The sequence below is a fragment of the Dermacentor albipictus genome, unplaced genomic scaffold (genome assembly GCF_038994185.2).
Source record: "Dermacentor albipictus isolate Rhodes 1998 colony unplaced genomic scaffold, USDA_Dalb.pri_finalv2 scaffold_29, whole genome shotgun sequence".
NCBI lineage: Eukaryota > Metazoa > Arthropoda > Arachnida > Ixodida > Ixodidae > Dermacentor > Dermacentor albipictus.
The window spans coordinates 3,329,402-3,345,433 of NW_027225583.1; the positions used below are offsets into that span (position 1 = coordinate 3,329,402).

The following is a 16,032-nucleotide window of genomic DNA, read 5'->3' on the forward strand; positions in this document are numbered from 1 at the left end:
TGGCATATACCCAGTGAGCCAAGTTGGTGAAAAGACGTTTATTGAAGAGTGGCAAATACTTGTATCCTTGTATACCTTGTATCCTAGGTTGGCTTCGAAGTCTGGTCCATTGAAGAGCGGCCCATACACAGTGGCCCATACACAGCGCTTCAAGTTTTCGTGAAAGACGGTCATTGAAGAGCAACGCATAGCCAGTGGCATATAGGTGCAGTGACCCAAGTTGACGTCCAGGATGCTCATGGAAGAGCACCGCATACCCATTCACATACCCAGTGTCGTGAGAGGTTCATTGCAGGGCCGATACCCGGTGGACCATGTCGACGTACAAGAGAGGTTCATTGACACTACATACCCAAAGTTAACGTGCCCAGTTACCCAGGTTGGTCCGGCTGTTCGTTCTGAACCCGCTTCGTGCGGAATAGCAGCCCAGTGCTCCACCTTTTCTACCATAGACTACCAAGGGACCCTAATGGTCGGGAAAGCGGTTAGGCACAGACATAAAGACATACTGCAAGCTGGGGTACGTTACCAGAGGATGCTAGTAGCACAAATAATTTATGTACGGTGCTCTCAGGCTTGCCACTATTTCTTCTATCGTTTAGAGGTTTAGAATCAAAGATATCCCGTAAGAAAAACGGAAGAAAAAAAGAACAGGAGAGACATCTTTTGTGGAACAATCGTTTATTGAACACCGTTCTCTTCCTCTGAAGCATGAGGGTTGAACGTAAGCACGTATACGGGCAAATAAGCGCACATCTTCGGCGGCTGAATGATGCGGCACGGGCCCGGAAGTTGTCCTTTCACGTGGATGGAGAAATGCCTGAGATCTGCAAACGGGTGCGCGATGAGCCGGCATCAGAGAAACGCGAGTTGGTAAAAAAAAAGAAAGAAAGAGGAGAAGCTATTGTTACGTCCTCAGGCGCTGCGCGTGCAGTTGTGCATGCCCCAAATTGCGGGCCAAAAGCAAAAAAAAAAAAAAACATCGACAAGAATAATTATGCATAACACATATGTCGTGTACACATTGGGACACTTCTGATTCGAGCTTTTTTCTGCAAGTTTGAATAATATACATAAAGTGTTTTAGTAAAATCGGTTGCAAGGTAATTTCGAGCCAACAGGAAGATTTAGAAATATCGTCCCCAAGCCGCGTTGCGCATCCAAAATCTCAACTCTTTTGTATATCTAACGGGGTGCATTTCGCATATGTTTTTCGCGTTTTTGCAATGATAGTTTGTCATGGGTTCACTTCCCTAGAAATTCTGACATTCGCCAGAGTCCGTCGCTCAATCGAATCCCAGAAATAAATGCTAGAATTTCAAGAGAAATAAAAAAAAAACGTCCCAGTGCCTCGCCAGGATTCGGCGTCCTGGTTACTTCTCTTTCTACACAAATTTGATTACAAGCAACTTATTTCTTAAATCACATTCGACAGGTCGCCTACGAGCGCTCCTGCGAAGGTTTTAAAGTCGTTTAACAATGTAACTAAGCTATATCATGATAATTAGTACGCTCGTGTAATGTGTTAACAAATGCGAAGTAATGCTGCTATAGTCCTGAGTCATATATGGGCCATTCCACGCCAACTGTCCCAACCTTGGCGCTCGACCATCACCGATTTCTTTGAAAAAAATTGAGGACTATCTATTTAAAGCAACAAGTCCTTGTGTAAAACATTTTCGTGAAAAAACAATTTTCAGCACCGCTAGGAACATGTGAAATTTTTTAGAAAGCTCGAAAGTATGAGTCGTAACACGCATTGTCGAAAAATTTCCTCTTCTTAAATTAGGCGAGCACATGATTTTCCATTGAGAATAAAGATAGGCTTTTCACTTAAAAAAGGTTTTATCGATCTTTACGTTTCCGTGAGTTTCTTATACGACACTAAATATGCAAAATTTGGTGCATATTGAGAATTTTTTCGCAGAAAGGTTATGACGTCACACCGCCTTCCTCGTCGTTGCGCTCGCCTCCGCTCGCTTCGCCAGCTGCGTCGCACGCCTGATAACATGTCGGATTGAAAAGGAGAGCTCGCGGGCGCCGCAACCACAGTTGAGGCAGCAGTATGGACGGTGACAATTCTGAGAACCCTCCGTGGTTGCTCAGTGGCTATGGTGTTGGGCTGCTGAGCACGAGGTCGCGGGATCGAATCCCGGCCACGGCGGCCGCATTTCGATGGGGGCGAAATGCGAAAACACCCGTGTGCTTAGATTTAGGTGCACGTTAAAGAACCCCAGGTGGTCAAAATTTCCGGAGTCCTCCACTACGGCGTGCCTCATAATCAGAAAGTGGTTTTGGCACGTAAAACCCCATATATTATTATTACTACTACTACTACCACTACTGCTACTACTACTACTACTACTACTACTACTACTACTACTACTACTACTACTAAAACTACTACAACTACTACTACTACTACGACTACTCACAATTTCCACGTTGTGCGTTTGCAGGTTTCGGGTAATCCTGATGGCCTTGAGGCTTGGCTCGACAGTGCTTCTCACCAACGGTACCTTAACCGGTGGGGCCGGAACGGGTGCGCCTACGAGCGAGATGATCATTTCGGTGGCACTGAACTTCATCACGACCGTCATCGGCTTGTTCTTCTGCAGCCGCTTCAGTATGGCGGCCACCTTGCCGTCATAATACACTGTGATCCTGCCAGCGACGAGGTCGTGAAAGAAAGAAAGAAATGACGGCCACTTGAACACGAAACCGACAGGAAACAAACAAACAAAACACACACAAAAAATCACTGGCGGTTTAGCGGTAAATTCGAGAGAGAAATGCGTTAACATTGCGTCGCACCTCTTCGATGTCCCGGATCCAACCGCGTTCGCCATATTGCAAGGTGTCCTTCAGGAGATCACTCGACACACGTCCTGCCGTTTCAAGGATATATATATATATATATATATATATATATATATATATATATATATATATATATATATATATATATATATATATATATATATATATATATATATATATTGTAAGCACTATTAACGTACTTCGTCGTTTTCATTTGTACATAGCCATCATCATCTTCGCTCTTCTTCGACTTCTTCGCGCGTGAGCTGCGGGCGTTCCCTTTTGTGGAATAAACAGCGCTGGACAACTTGATCGGTCTCGGTATTATAAAGTGGTGGAGGTACGTCAAGATCCCGACGTCCTCTCGCGTTTCCGTCCTCCCTGGAGCTCCGTTCCGGTCGCCGCCTGCACCCAGCTACCTCTACAACAATGGACACTTCCAACCCCGGCCCTTCCGGCGCCTCTAACCCTACTACACAGACGACCCCACCTGCGGCGCCCGCTTGGACTGTGACGAGCCCTCAGCGCGATCCCCCTGTCTTCGCGGGACTCCGCGGTGATGACGTAGACGATTGGATCGACCACTACGACCGCGTGAGTTCTTGCAACAAGTGGAACGACACCCAGAAATTGAGGCACGTCGCCTTCTATTTGACCGGTGTTGCAAAGACGTGGTATTTCAACCACGAATCCGACATCGCGGATTGGTCCACGTTTACCTCGAAGCTGCGGCAAATCTTCGCTTCCTCGTCTGGCCGTGCAGAAGTCGCCAAACAGAAGCTGGGAACGCGGCGCCAACTTCCCCAAGAGTCTTACACCTCATACATAGAGGATGTCTTGGCTCTGTGCCGCCGTGCGAATCCTAGCATGACGGAAGCCGAACGCGTTCGCCACATCTTAAAAGGCATTGGGCCTGTCGCGTTCAACGCCTTAATCGTGCAAAATCCGGCTTCTGTCCAAGACATCACTTCAACGTGTCAACGCCTCGACGAGCTGCAGTCTATTCGTCTTCCACATGACAGCAGCGATCCTCCGGTTCCCCATTCTCCAGATCTACGTGCTCTTATCCGCACCATCATCCGCGAAGAGCTTCAACTACAAGACCTCAGCCGTCCACCTGCTGCCTGCGCCCCAACCCCCGCCTTCGACTTGCGCGAGGTCGTCAAGCAGGAGTTGACAGCGATGACTACACCCACGACGCATCTTGCACCGGTAGCGCGCTCCACACCTACCTACGCGGATGTTGTTTCGCTACCCACCCCTCCCGTGCCTCCCGTGCCTACTGGCGTTTCCTATGACCATGTGGCTTCGATGGGAACCAGAGCACTTGCTGCGCCATCGTACCCTCAGTGGCGTCCTCCTCGTCCAGTTTGTTTTTACTGCGGTATACGCGGCCATATATCACGCTTCTGCCGCCGGCGCCAGCAGGATGAAAGGCGAGGCTATGCTGAGCACGAAAGAGACCGCACTCGCCGATCAGACGACTACTATCCCGGACCGTACTCGTCCCCGCAACAGCGTTCTCCGTCTCCACCAGCTGCTCCCAGTCTGCCTCCTAGTTCCCGTTCGGCCAGACGTCGTTCTCCATCCCCTTACCGGCGCTCTACATCACCGCTTCGCCCCACTTCCCATTTTGTCGACCAGCACTCGGAAAACTAACTGTTGCAGTTTTTGGAGGGGAAACTGCTTCTTATCGTTCTTCGAAAATTCCTCCTGTTCACCCGGCCAACATGCTTTCTGTGACTGTCGAAGGTGTTCCCGCGTCAGCTCTCATCGATACCGGTGCCGCCGTTTCTGTTCTTCGGAGTGATCTGTGTTCCCGGCTCCGTAAAGTAAAAACGCCTTATCTTGGACCTATTTTGCGTGGTGCTAATAATGCGTTCATTCACCCTGACGGACAGTGTACTGCTCGTGTTCTCATCGACGGCATACGCCACCACATCGAGTTTATCATCCTTCCAACGTGTATCCATGAACTTATACTGGGTTGGGACTTCCTGCATTCTGCTTCAGCCGTCATTTCCTGTAGAGAGGAAGTTGTCCACATCACGGATACAGAGCTTGAACCTGCTGCGGACTCTTCACTTTCATGCGTGAACTTGACCATCGCTGCCGACTACGTCCTGCGTCCTGGTCACGAAGACGTTGTAGCCGTAACATCCAGTCAGATCGCCGACGGAGACGCCCTAGTCGCCCCTTCTTCCCGCTGTACTTCTCGCGGAATTCTCATTGCCACCTGTCTCGTCCGGTTTTCACGCGGCCGCGCCCTTCTGTCTGCTTGCAACACGACCCCAGATCCTGTGATGCTGCCCAAAGGGATGACTGTGGCAACCCTCGCCGACACTCAACCTATCTCTCTAGTCGCGCTTTGCCCTTCTTCATCGCCAGCCCCAGCCTCAGGTTTGGATAATCCTTTCCCTCCTCCAGCCGTTCTTGGTTCTGACCTAACAGCCGCGCAGTCCGAAGCCTTAATGGTGGTCTTGGCAAAACACAAAGCCTGTTTCGACAGCTGTTCCCCTGTGTTGAGCCAAACTCCTGCGGCTACACACCGCATCGAAACCGATGGTTCCGCTATTATACGACGACGCCCCTATCGTGTATCGCCGTCCGAACGAAAGGTCATTGAACAACAGGTTGCTGACATGCTTGCGCGGAAGATAATACGACCTTCATCTAGCCCATGGGCGTCTCCCGTGGTCCTGGTAAAGAAAAAAGATGGCTCAGTTCGCTTTTGCGTGGATTATCGAGCGCTCAATAAGATCACACGCAAGGACGTATATCCAATACCTCGAATTGACGACGCTTTGGACACACTACAAGGGGCGGAGTATTTCTCCAGCCTTGATCTTCGATCAGGATATTGGCAAATTCCGATGAACGAGACTGACAAAGAAAAGACCGCATTCGCTACACCGGATGGCCTTTATGAATTCAACGTGATGCCTTTTGGCCTTTGTAATGCTCCTGCCACATTTGAGCGCATGATAGACAACGTCCTTCGTGGTCTAAAATGGAAGACATGCCTCTGTTATCTGGACGATATTGTCATCTTTTCGTCTGACTTCAGCCAACATCTTCATCGATTAGACGAAGTTCTCAGGTGCCTTGCGAATGCTGGTCTCCAAATCAATACAAAAAAATGCAAATTTGCAAGCAAAACAATAAAAGTATTGGGTCACGTCGTCTCAAAAGCTGGCATCCAGCCTGACCCCGAAAAGATTAGTGCCGTTCTTCAATTTCCTCGCCCCCAGCAACAGAAAGATCTACGTAGTTTCCTCGGCTTGGCGTCATATTTTCGTAGATTTATACGCAACTTCGCAGCAATAGCAGCTCCTCTACACAAGCTCCTGGTTACCGGTGCCTCTTTCACGTGGACTAGCGACTGCGAGTCGGCTTTTCAAGCTCTTAAGCGGCATCTTACTTCCGGACCAGTGCTTCGCCACTTCGATAATCGTGCCCCCACCATACTCCATACTGACGCAAGCGCACAAGGTATTGGCGCAGTACTTCTGCAACGTAATACAGAATCTAAAGAGCAAGTCATAGCATATGCCAGCCGAACACTTTCTCCAGCTGAGCGTAACTACACCATTACAGAGCAAGAGTGCCTGGCTATCGTTTGGTCGATTCAGAAATTTCGCCCATACCTTTACGGCCGCCACTTCACCATCGTCACCGACCATCATGCTCTGTGTTGGCTGTCATCAATGAAAAACATGTCAGGACGCTTAGGACGCTGGATACTGCGCTTGCAGGAATATGACTTCACTATAACATACAAGTCTGGAAAACGCCATCATGATGCAGACGCATTGTCTCGCTGCCCACTCTCACTCTCTCCCGGTAACGCGCCGTCGTCTTCCCAACCACGTCGTTCCGATGATACGCTTGCCTCCCACCAACTCTCGATAACGCCCCTGGACCAAGTTATGCTTTCATCACGCTCTGATTTCGTCTCGCTTCAGCGGGCCGACTCCTACTGTCGAGCTCTCATGGATCGCCTTAGTGGGTTCACCGAACCACCCAACAGCCGCTTGCGACGCCAACTTCGACAATTCCGCCTTCAAGATGGCGTGCTACACCGCTACGTTTACCACCCAACAGGTCACCGGTGGGTCCCAGTTTTACCTCGCTGCCTTCGCTTGCGGGTATTAGAGGCACTTCACGACGATGTATCGGCTGGCCACTTAGGCTTCCACAAGACTTACGACCGCATAAAGACCCGCTGCTTCTGGCCTGGCCTATCCACAACAGTGGCCAAATACATTGCCTCTTGTGCGTCATGTCAGCACCGCAAACGCTCGACATCCCCTCCTGCCGGTTTACTACAACCTCTCCCTTGCCCGGACGCACCTTTTGAATTTGTTGGCATTGATTTATATGGTCCCTTGCCGTTGACACCATCCGGTCACCGTTGGATTGTCACTTCGGTCGACCATTTAACAAGATATGCCGAGACTGCCCCTCTGCGTTCCGGCACCGCTTCTGAGGTCGCCGACTTTTTCTTGCGCGCCATCGTCTTGCGCCACGGGGCTCCTCGCGTTCTTCTCAGTGACCGTGGCAAGGCGTTCATTTCACAAGTTCTCGAGGAACTTCTTCGAGCCACTAATACCGTCCACAAATCTACTTCTACTTATCATCCGCAAACCAATGGCCTTACTGAGCGCTTCCACCGTACGCTGTCTGACATGATTTCCATGTACATCCGTCCTGACCACACTGACTGGGATAAAATTCTTCCTTTTGTGACATTCGCATATAATACTGCTATTCAACGGACTACCGGCTACAGCCCTTTCTTCCTTGTGTATGGACGATCTCCTTCCACCATATTCGACAGAGAACTATTTTTCGCACCTTCTTCGCCTAACGCGTCGCTTCCAGAAGATTTTGCTGCCCGCGTTGCACATTGCCGTCAAATCGCCCGGCAAAGCACAGAAGCGACCCAAGCGGAGCGCAAGCGTTACTGCGACAACAAACGCCGTGACCTACGTTTTCACCCAGGAGACCAAGTCCTGCTTTGGACTCCAGTCCGCACCCCAGGCCTCTGTGAGAAGTTCCTTCCACGCTACATTGGTCCATACACCGTTGTGCAGCAAACATCTGCAGTGAACTATCTCGTCCGCCCAGTACACTCCGTCACTGACCGGCGCCGCCGGAATGCCGAAATTGTTCATGTGTCGCGGATGAAGCCGTTCACTCCCCGTTTAGATAATCTCTAATCTGCGGCCAGGCTGGCCGCTTCCATGACGGGGGGAAGTTAGTGTAAGCACTATTAACGTACTTCGTCGTTTTCATTTGTACATAGCCATCATCATCTTCGCTCTTCTTCGACTTCTTCGCGCGTGAGCTGCGGGCGTTCCCTTTTGTGGAATAAACAGCGCTGGACAACTTGATCGGTCTCGGTATTATAATATATATATATATATATATATATATATATATATATATATATATATACGCGTACAACTTCTACAGCGAAGCTGTTGGCCTCTAGTTGGAGTGGTCGAGAGTTTTCGTCGCGTGCTCACCCAATACAAGTGCAGCTGGAAAAAGGCTTTTTTTGTTCGAGATTTCCGCGTAACAGAATTATGGCTTGTCGCATATTCTAGTTACAATTCTACGCTTTTATGTATGTAGCTTGTGTGCAAGTCGTACTTTACCAATTTTCTGACACATTTTGCTAAGAGAAATTCAACTAGTTCAACAACGCTATTGCGCCAGGCGGAAGGCCGGCCGAAAAACAAACGGCGGCTGAAAGGCTTTGTGTTTCGGCTTCTTCGTAAGAAGAATTACGTTTTCTCGTGTATTCGAATTACAGTCCGATGCTGCTCTGTGTGCAGGTTGTGTACGTAAGTCGTACGTCACAAATTTTCTGGCGCATTTTACTTCCAGAAATTCAATTACTTCAATAAGGCAGTTGCGCTAGGCGCAGGGTCTACAAGAATGAGGATGCGTGCTGTGTTAAAGGTAACCATAATGCTCGTGTGCGGCCAACCCAATGCAACCCCGAAACATCAAAGCGCCAATCGTTATTAAATATTTGCGTCAGCCACCGGTATCGTTGTCACACCGTTCAAGTCTGTAGGCTTGAAATTACTGCGTTACGTCTACGCTAGCCTCCTATACGAAGCCGATGGCGTTGCCCAACACAGCGATCACTGCGGCTGGAACCAGCATGATGCATATAAGCTCTTTGATACGGTATTCCTTCTTCTTGACCTGCACAGCAGTTTTATCCGAATGAGGGATCCCATAAAAAAGAATCTTGCGGCTATTTGCGAGGACGCAATTTCCGCAAGACAGGTGACTGCATCATGGAGAACGGGACGGACAAGACCAAAAGAAATCGGTTCTCCCCTCTTTTTCTTTCGCGAGAAACAAAAAAGAAATGCGGCAGAACCCATCTCACGATGACTGTCGGCGGTAATGCGCCAGTTTAGAAACAACACAGCCATACAAGGTATTGCCACCGTTCAGCCGAGTTATATATGAGGCTGTACTGCAGCAGGACTCTTCTTTCGCGCTTTTCTTAAGACACTGCACGTGACCTCCGAAATCCGCGGTGCGCCGGTGCGTGCGAACGCCGAGAAACGCGTCGTGCTGCAGCCGGGCTCCTCTCTAGCGCTCCTTTCTGGACACGCTGCGCCATCTAGTGACAGCGTCGAGAAGTCCGCGCCTGGCCTCCGAGACTAGAAGCGCGCCACGCTGGTGCCTGCGAAACGCTGATAATTGCTGCCTCGCTTGCCGCACACTCAGTGGCACACACTCAGTGACGCAAGTTGGCGGCGAAGAGGCTCATTGGAGACCAGCAGAGACCGAGTGGCAAATGCCCAGTATATACCACATAACATGGTCACGTCAACGAACTGACGTAGTCCCAATCATATCGCACCCAAGCGCGGAGCAATGGGAGGAGCTGCTGTCCAGCGACCGCTGCGAAGACCAGCTATAGGTCTAGTACGGCGTGCACGAGGGACAGCAGAGGCCAGCGGAGCCCTGGACTGGGGGCAACCGACCATTGCGATAGAGGATCGGACGAAGCAGCGGGTGAAGACCTCCGGGGAACACACGTGAAGAATGCGCCCCAGCCGCCAAAAAACAATTACTAGAGCTCTGTAAAATTTTCACTCACTCACTCAACTCAACTCACTCACTCACTCACTCACTCACTCACTCACTCACTCACTCACTCACTCACTCACTCACTCACTCACTCACTCACTCACTCACTCACTCACTCACTCACTCAGCGAATTTCAGGGAATTTCTTTCGTCAGGGAATTTCTCTAACCGCGGCACCTACCCGGTCTCGCGTCCACAGTGATGCATGTCGGCGTGAAAGAGGTTCGTTGAAGATCGAGCGGCACGTACGCAGACGTTGCCAAATGCACAAGTTGGTCGATGCGTGCATGATGTACCCTAAGAATGCTATCTCAGTAAAGCGAAAATGGGCTCACGCCCCATTAGGACCTCGCATGGTCACGCCGCGTGGTTGGACAATGTACCATATCGAACCAACAGATCTATAACCCAGCATCCACTACTGCTTCCGACCTTCGCGCAGACCACGGACGGTCATTCGACCATTCGGCAAGTGTAATTCATACTCTAAGGCACGCTGTTATTACTACTCGAAACTATTTTATTCGTAGGTGGAAACCTGGTCCAACAGACGATATAGTTGTGCAATGCATCTCTACAGATTACGTTTTGAAAGCCTGTCTCAGTAAACACCATAGTTATTCCGTAGCAGAACAGTATACCGATGCGTATGGGATCCTCGTATGTTTCGCCACTGCTCAATGTTGCTAAACCACAGCTTAGAGCTGCAGCGAGAACGGTGCAGTGAGCTCGCATTGATGAAACGAACTTTCAGAAATACGAAACCGATCTCTGAGGCTGACTGGAGGCTCAGAGACGCGCGCACGTCGCGCCCAGTGCTCCACCAGCCACAATGGGCGCAGAAAACTGCGGCCACACTGAGTGAAGTTGCTTCAGCATTCGCCTCACAGAACCGCTTTCCCGAGTAGAAGACGGGCGCCCCGTCATACTAAGGAGACCGCGCGACGCGAGAACAGCCACCAGAAACTGCAGCTTCACTTGTTGTCTGGCATACTACACGGATAGCGCTCACCCAAGCCAGCAAGCAGGCCCACTGTCCAAAGATGGCGCCACTGCGGGCGCAACATGGTGACACGCGTCACCAAATTGGTGTCGCCCATGAACAACACTGCGGGCGCAACATGGTGACACGCGTCACCAAATTGGTGTCGCCCATGAACAACAACAACAACGGTCTATAGAGACTGCCTGTAGAAAGGACGTGAGATTACAGGTGACCAAAAAAAAAAAAAGCTTGTCAACTCGCTTACGTGCTGAGTACGGCTATAAGGGTTATAATTTCGATGGTTATGAGGGTTATAATTTCGAACGCAAAGTAATCATTCCTATACTGAAACGCTACGCGCTTACAGTTTCATACATTTAAAGGCACGGAATCGCCATCGCTTCCAGCAATCAGCGTCGCGGCCGAACGCGTATCTTTAGGAAAAGGCTATGCAGATACAAAAAAAATTGTTTTAAAAATTTTAACTGGATTTCGCAGAAAAAAAAAAACATGCGGGTTCAGGCACTTCGAATTGTAGGTTTTGTATTGCGCTATAATGTATATTATAAGACGTCCTTCAAAGAACAGTGGACAGTCCCTTCAAGAGAACCAGAGCCACCGCAGTACCGGCAGTTTTTTGCGTGTCTACTTTAGAAATGACGCATCTCAATCGATTAATTGACTGATTGATCGAAGCAGCGCTTACTCTCCCGTGCGGTGCTCGCGCATGATGCATTTTTCGGAAAACCGCATGAGGACATTGGACGCCAAGACTTGCTGTGCGGGAAGCGTGTAGCTGTAGTTCTGCGAGGAAAAGAGGCGCCTCGATTAGAAAAAAATGTGGCCGTGATTGCCGAGCACAATAAAGAACAGTACAAATGGGCGTGTAATTAAGCATTTCCGCGGAATATAGGCAACCCTTTGTACGATCAAGAAATCTGGAGGCTGCTGTCAAATAGTAAACTGCACCCGCCGTGGTTGCTCAGTGGCTATGGTATTGGGCTGCTGAGCACGAGGTCGCGGTATCGAATCACGGCCACGGCGGCCGCATTTCGATGGGGGCGAAAGGCGAAAACACCCGTGTGCTTAGATTTAGGTGCACGTTAAAGAACCCCAGGTGGTCGAAATTTCCGGAGTCCTCCACTACGGCGTGCCTCATAATCAGAAAGTGGTTTTGGCACGTAAAACCCTATAATTTAAATAGTGAATTGCATGCGTATAGTTTGAATACCGTGTACATTCATACTATGACAGCACTCTTCTTTAAGGCGAGTCTCAAGTATGCCTCGTGGGTCGGAAAATGCGTTGTCCGGCGTTATCTAAAATTTACAGGGTTCTTACAGGGGGCGGTTCATGTCGTTCCCAAGGCTATCGCTTTAATTCGTAACTCACTTGTTGCACGCATATACATATCACGCAAATGCAGCCCATATGTAGTCCTATAACCACAGCCAGGGTCGTCATCGCACCCGCTCAGGCTCGTCAGCAGACGCTTGTGCTTATAGTCGTCCCCCATGCCACTCGTGGTGTTCGATATGTATTTACACATGTATCCGACTTCCCAACAATGTGCAAACTTCGAAGACACCAAACGCCGAGCGCTCAGAATGAAATAGCGAACACGCTTTTTTTTCTTCTTCTTTCTTTTCTTTACGAATTTGGGGTTGACAAGTTGGGGGTGCTGTTGTTGCGCAATAGCGCGGCCTTTACTTGAGTGAATACGGTAGTCGTTCTTTTATATAAAAAATTTAAATGGCCATTAAAGGTCCGTAGATGTTCTTCTGGAAGTTCTGCGGAATGCATACATATTGTTACGTTTCGCCTACGACGCGCGGTAAAGTCGGCGCGGATGCAACGTACGCCGGAGCTTCGTTCAAAGCGGCGGACATTTTGGCCCGTTCGGAGCGGCCGCGACGCATCCCCGCCGAGCGCGTCCCGGCATGTTCAGTGCCACGTGTCTTTGTGTGTGCGTGTGTGTGTGTGTGCCCACGCTTGTCAAAGCGCGGCAGCTGGGAAGAGGAGCTCCCCCAGTGTGAAGCGAGGAGGTCTGACCGGCGCCGGCCCGGCTGATGCGTCACCTCCTTGTCTCTACATGTCTCTCAGTCCGTCCGTGCCTCGCTGTCACGTGGTGTCATCTCGTGACCTTCCTTTTTGCCCGCGACGCCAAGAGTATAAGAGCAGCTGCCCCCGGACGCCAGGAGAGAGGCTCCGATTTCTTCGGTTGAGTAACGTGCTCTCCCGTCTCTCCACTTCGGTCGACCTGACCGCCCGCTCTTTGCGATGCTAGAATAAACAAGTTGTTCTGTTAGCAGTCGATTCATGCTTTGCCGGGACCTTCGGATGCTTCCAGTGTGCCCCAGGCCGCCAGGCCAACGCTACCCTTGGGGCTTGCGACCCATTTGCAACAACGGGCGCCAGCGGTCCGATTGCAATAACGGGTGTCAGCACTGAGGTTCCAACAGCTGGTGGCAGCTCTGAGATTCCAACAGCCGGTGCCATCGGTGCGGTCCAACAGCTGGTTGCCAGCGGTGAGATCGCGACAACGGAGGCCAGCAGCGAAGATATGCGGTTGACTGTATGCTGAGCAGCACAACGACCATCCGGGAGCAGTGCAACGAGCCCTGTGTGATGACTGGTTGCCTGCAGCGGAACGACTGCGCTGAATACTTGGCTGCGAGGTTTGGTGAGTGCGGGACTTTCTTCTTCTGAGTTTTGCCAGGCTTTTGTTAGTGTCAGAAACAGAGCTGGTAATTGTGGTTGTCGTTGCTGCCGGGTTAGTTTGCGGCAAGACAATAGTAGGCAGCAGAGAAAGCAGCATTCAGAGCAGCCATGGATTTGAAGTCGTTGCGCAAACCGAAATTGTTGGAGCTTGCAAGAGAGTTGGGTCTGGATGTCTCAGACAAACTCAGAAAACCAGAACTGCTAAGGGCTATTCTTGAGTTAGGAGCTGAGGATGACGAGCTGTCGGAATGCCTTGAGACCATTGAAGAGAGGGAGACGGCAAAAAGACATGAGCTTGAACGTAAAGAACAGAGAGAGAAAGATGAGCTTGAACGAAAAGAACGAAAATAAAAAGAAGAGCGCGACCGTCAACACGCTTTGGAAATGAAGCGTCTCGAGGTAGAGATGGAACGCGCTCGTAATGGAAGTCAGGCACACGGTGCAGGAGAACGAGTATTGTTTAAAATGACTGACCTGATGCGGCCGTTTAAGCTTGGAGAGGACATTGGTTTGTTCCTGGTTAACTTTGAGCGAACGTGCGAGAAGCAGGGGTTCTCTCGGGAAACGTGGCCACAGCGCTTGCTCACTTTGTTACCCGGCGAGGCGGCCGACGTAGTCGCTCGCTTGAATAAAGAGGAGGCAGAGGATTTCGACCAAGTGAAATCGAGTCTGCTAAAAAAGTACAGGCTGTCAGCGGAGGCGTTCCGTCGGAAGTTTCGAGAAAATGAGCAAGGCAAAAGTGAGTCATATACAGAGTTTGCCTACAGGCTAATGTCAAACATGCAGGAGTGGCTCAAAGAAGAGAAAGCGTTTGGTGACCACGAGAAAGTTCTGCAGTGTTTCGGGCTGGAACAGTTTTATAGTCGGTTACCTGAGAACGTGAGGTACTGGGTCTTGGATAGGCCAGATCTTAGTACGGTGGCTAGAGCCGCTGAGCTAGCCGAAGAGTTTGTGACGCGTCGGGCTCGCGGAGCTAAGGACGGTCAAAAGGGTGAATTTGGCTCAAAGTTTGAGAGGCCAAAGTTCACGCCCATGAGAGCAAAGGTGGACACACGTAGTGCGGATGAGAGTGAATGCAGTCCGACCGAACGTACGGAGACGGCGGCAGCCGAAGCCGAACGCAGAAAGCGGTTCGAGACGAGGCAGGTGCGCGTGTGTTCTACGTGCCAAAAGCCGGGTCACTTTTCGGCGCAGTGTCCGGAAACAAAAACAAAAGTCGTGTTTTTATCGTTATGCAGCACTGACGAGAACATGAAGCTTCTCGAGCCTTACATGCGAGACCTCCTCGTGAACGGGAAGGAGTGCCGAGTGCTTCGCGATTCCGCAGCTACGATGGATGTAGTTCACCCCTCTTACGTAGAACCCGATATGTTCACGGGCGAGTGCGCATGGATTAAGCAAGCCGTGGAAGCTCATAGCGTGTGTCTGCCCGTAGCAAAAGTGCTTATTGAAGGTCCTTTCGGAGCACTTGAGACGGAGGCGGCAGTGTCATCTATGCTGCCCGCCCAGTACCCGTACCTATTTTCGAACAGGTCCGATCACCTCCTGCGCGAGAAGGGGCTTTTGTTTGGTGAGGCTAGCGTTCAGGCCTTAACCAGATCGAAGGTTCGGGAGCTCGCTGCAAAGGCGGTAGTTGCGGGGCCGACGTTGTCGAACGATGAGAAAGGGTCAGAGGCGCAGCAAGCTGATATTCAGAGCACGCCCGAACTGAATAAAATTGAGCCTGTAGCGTTAAAGGCACCATATACTGGAGAGGAAATTCCCGATGCGGGAAAGTTAGAAGAGCTATCTGCAGATTTGCTCATCGCGCCTACGTCAGACGGACTTAATAGGTTGCTAAAAGTCAGCCGGTCGGCTTTGATAGCCGAGCAAAAGAAGGATGGCAGCCTAGAAAACATACGCTGCATTGTCAAGGAAGGTATCGCCAAGAAAAATGCTCGCTTTGTGGAAAGAGGTGGCGTCCTGTACCGGAAGTATCTAGACTGCAGGGGAGTGGAGTTCGATCAGCTGATCGTGCCTCAATGCTACCGTCAAGATCTGTTGCGCTTGTCGCATGGGGGTTCGTGGTCCGGACACCTAGGAGTTAAGAAAACTAAGGACCGTCTCTTGCAAGAGTACTATTGGCCAGGGTGTTTTCGGAACGCAGACCACTTTGTGAAGACATGTGACACCTGTCAGCGGGTGGGCAAACCAGGGGACAAATCGAGGGCGGCGTTGAAGTTGGTACCTATCATTACGGAGCCTTTTAGACGGCTCGTTATTGATACAGTGGGACCTCTGCCGGTAACAGCCACGGGGTACAGACACATTTTGACTGTGATCTGCCCAGCGACAAAGTTCCCTGAAGCAGTGCCGCTTAAAGAACTCAGCTCAGTTGAGAT

General features: G+C 50.4%; 1 protein-coding gene across 4 annotated transcripts in view; it reads right to left on the reverse strand.

The window, feature by feature from the left end:
- Window positions 1–664: 664 nt before the first annotated feature.
- LOC139052691 (uncharacterized) overlaps window positions 665–16,032 on the reverse strand; it is a 28,681-nt gene continuing 13,313 nt past the window's right edge. For all 4 annotated transcript variants that reach the window (XM_070529736.1, XM_070529733.1, XM_070529735.1 and 1 more), the window contains 3 exons: window positions 11,637–11,734; window positions 2,436–2,664; window positions 665–827 (listed from right to left, as the gene is read on the reverse strand). In XM_070529736.1, coding sequence (XP_070385837.1) covers window positions 801–827; window positions 2,436–2,664; window positions 11,637–11,734 — 354 coding nt within the window. In that variant the 3' untranslated portion in view covers window positions 665–800. The remainder of the gene's footprint in view (window positions 828–2,435; window positions 2,665–11,636; window positions 11,735–16,032) is intronic.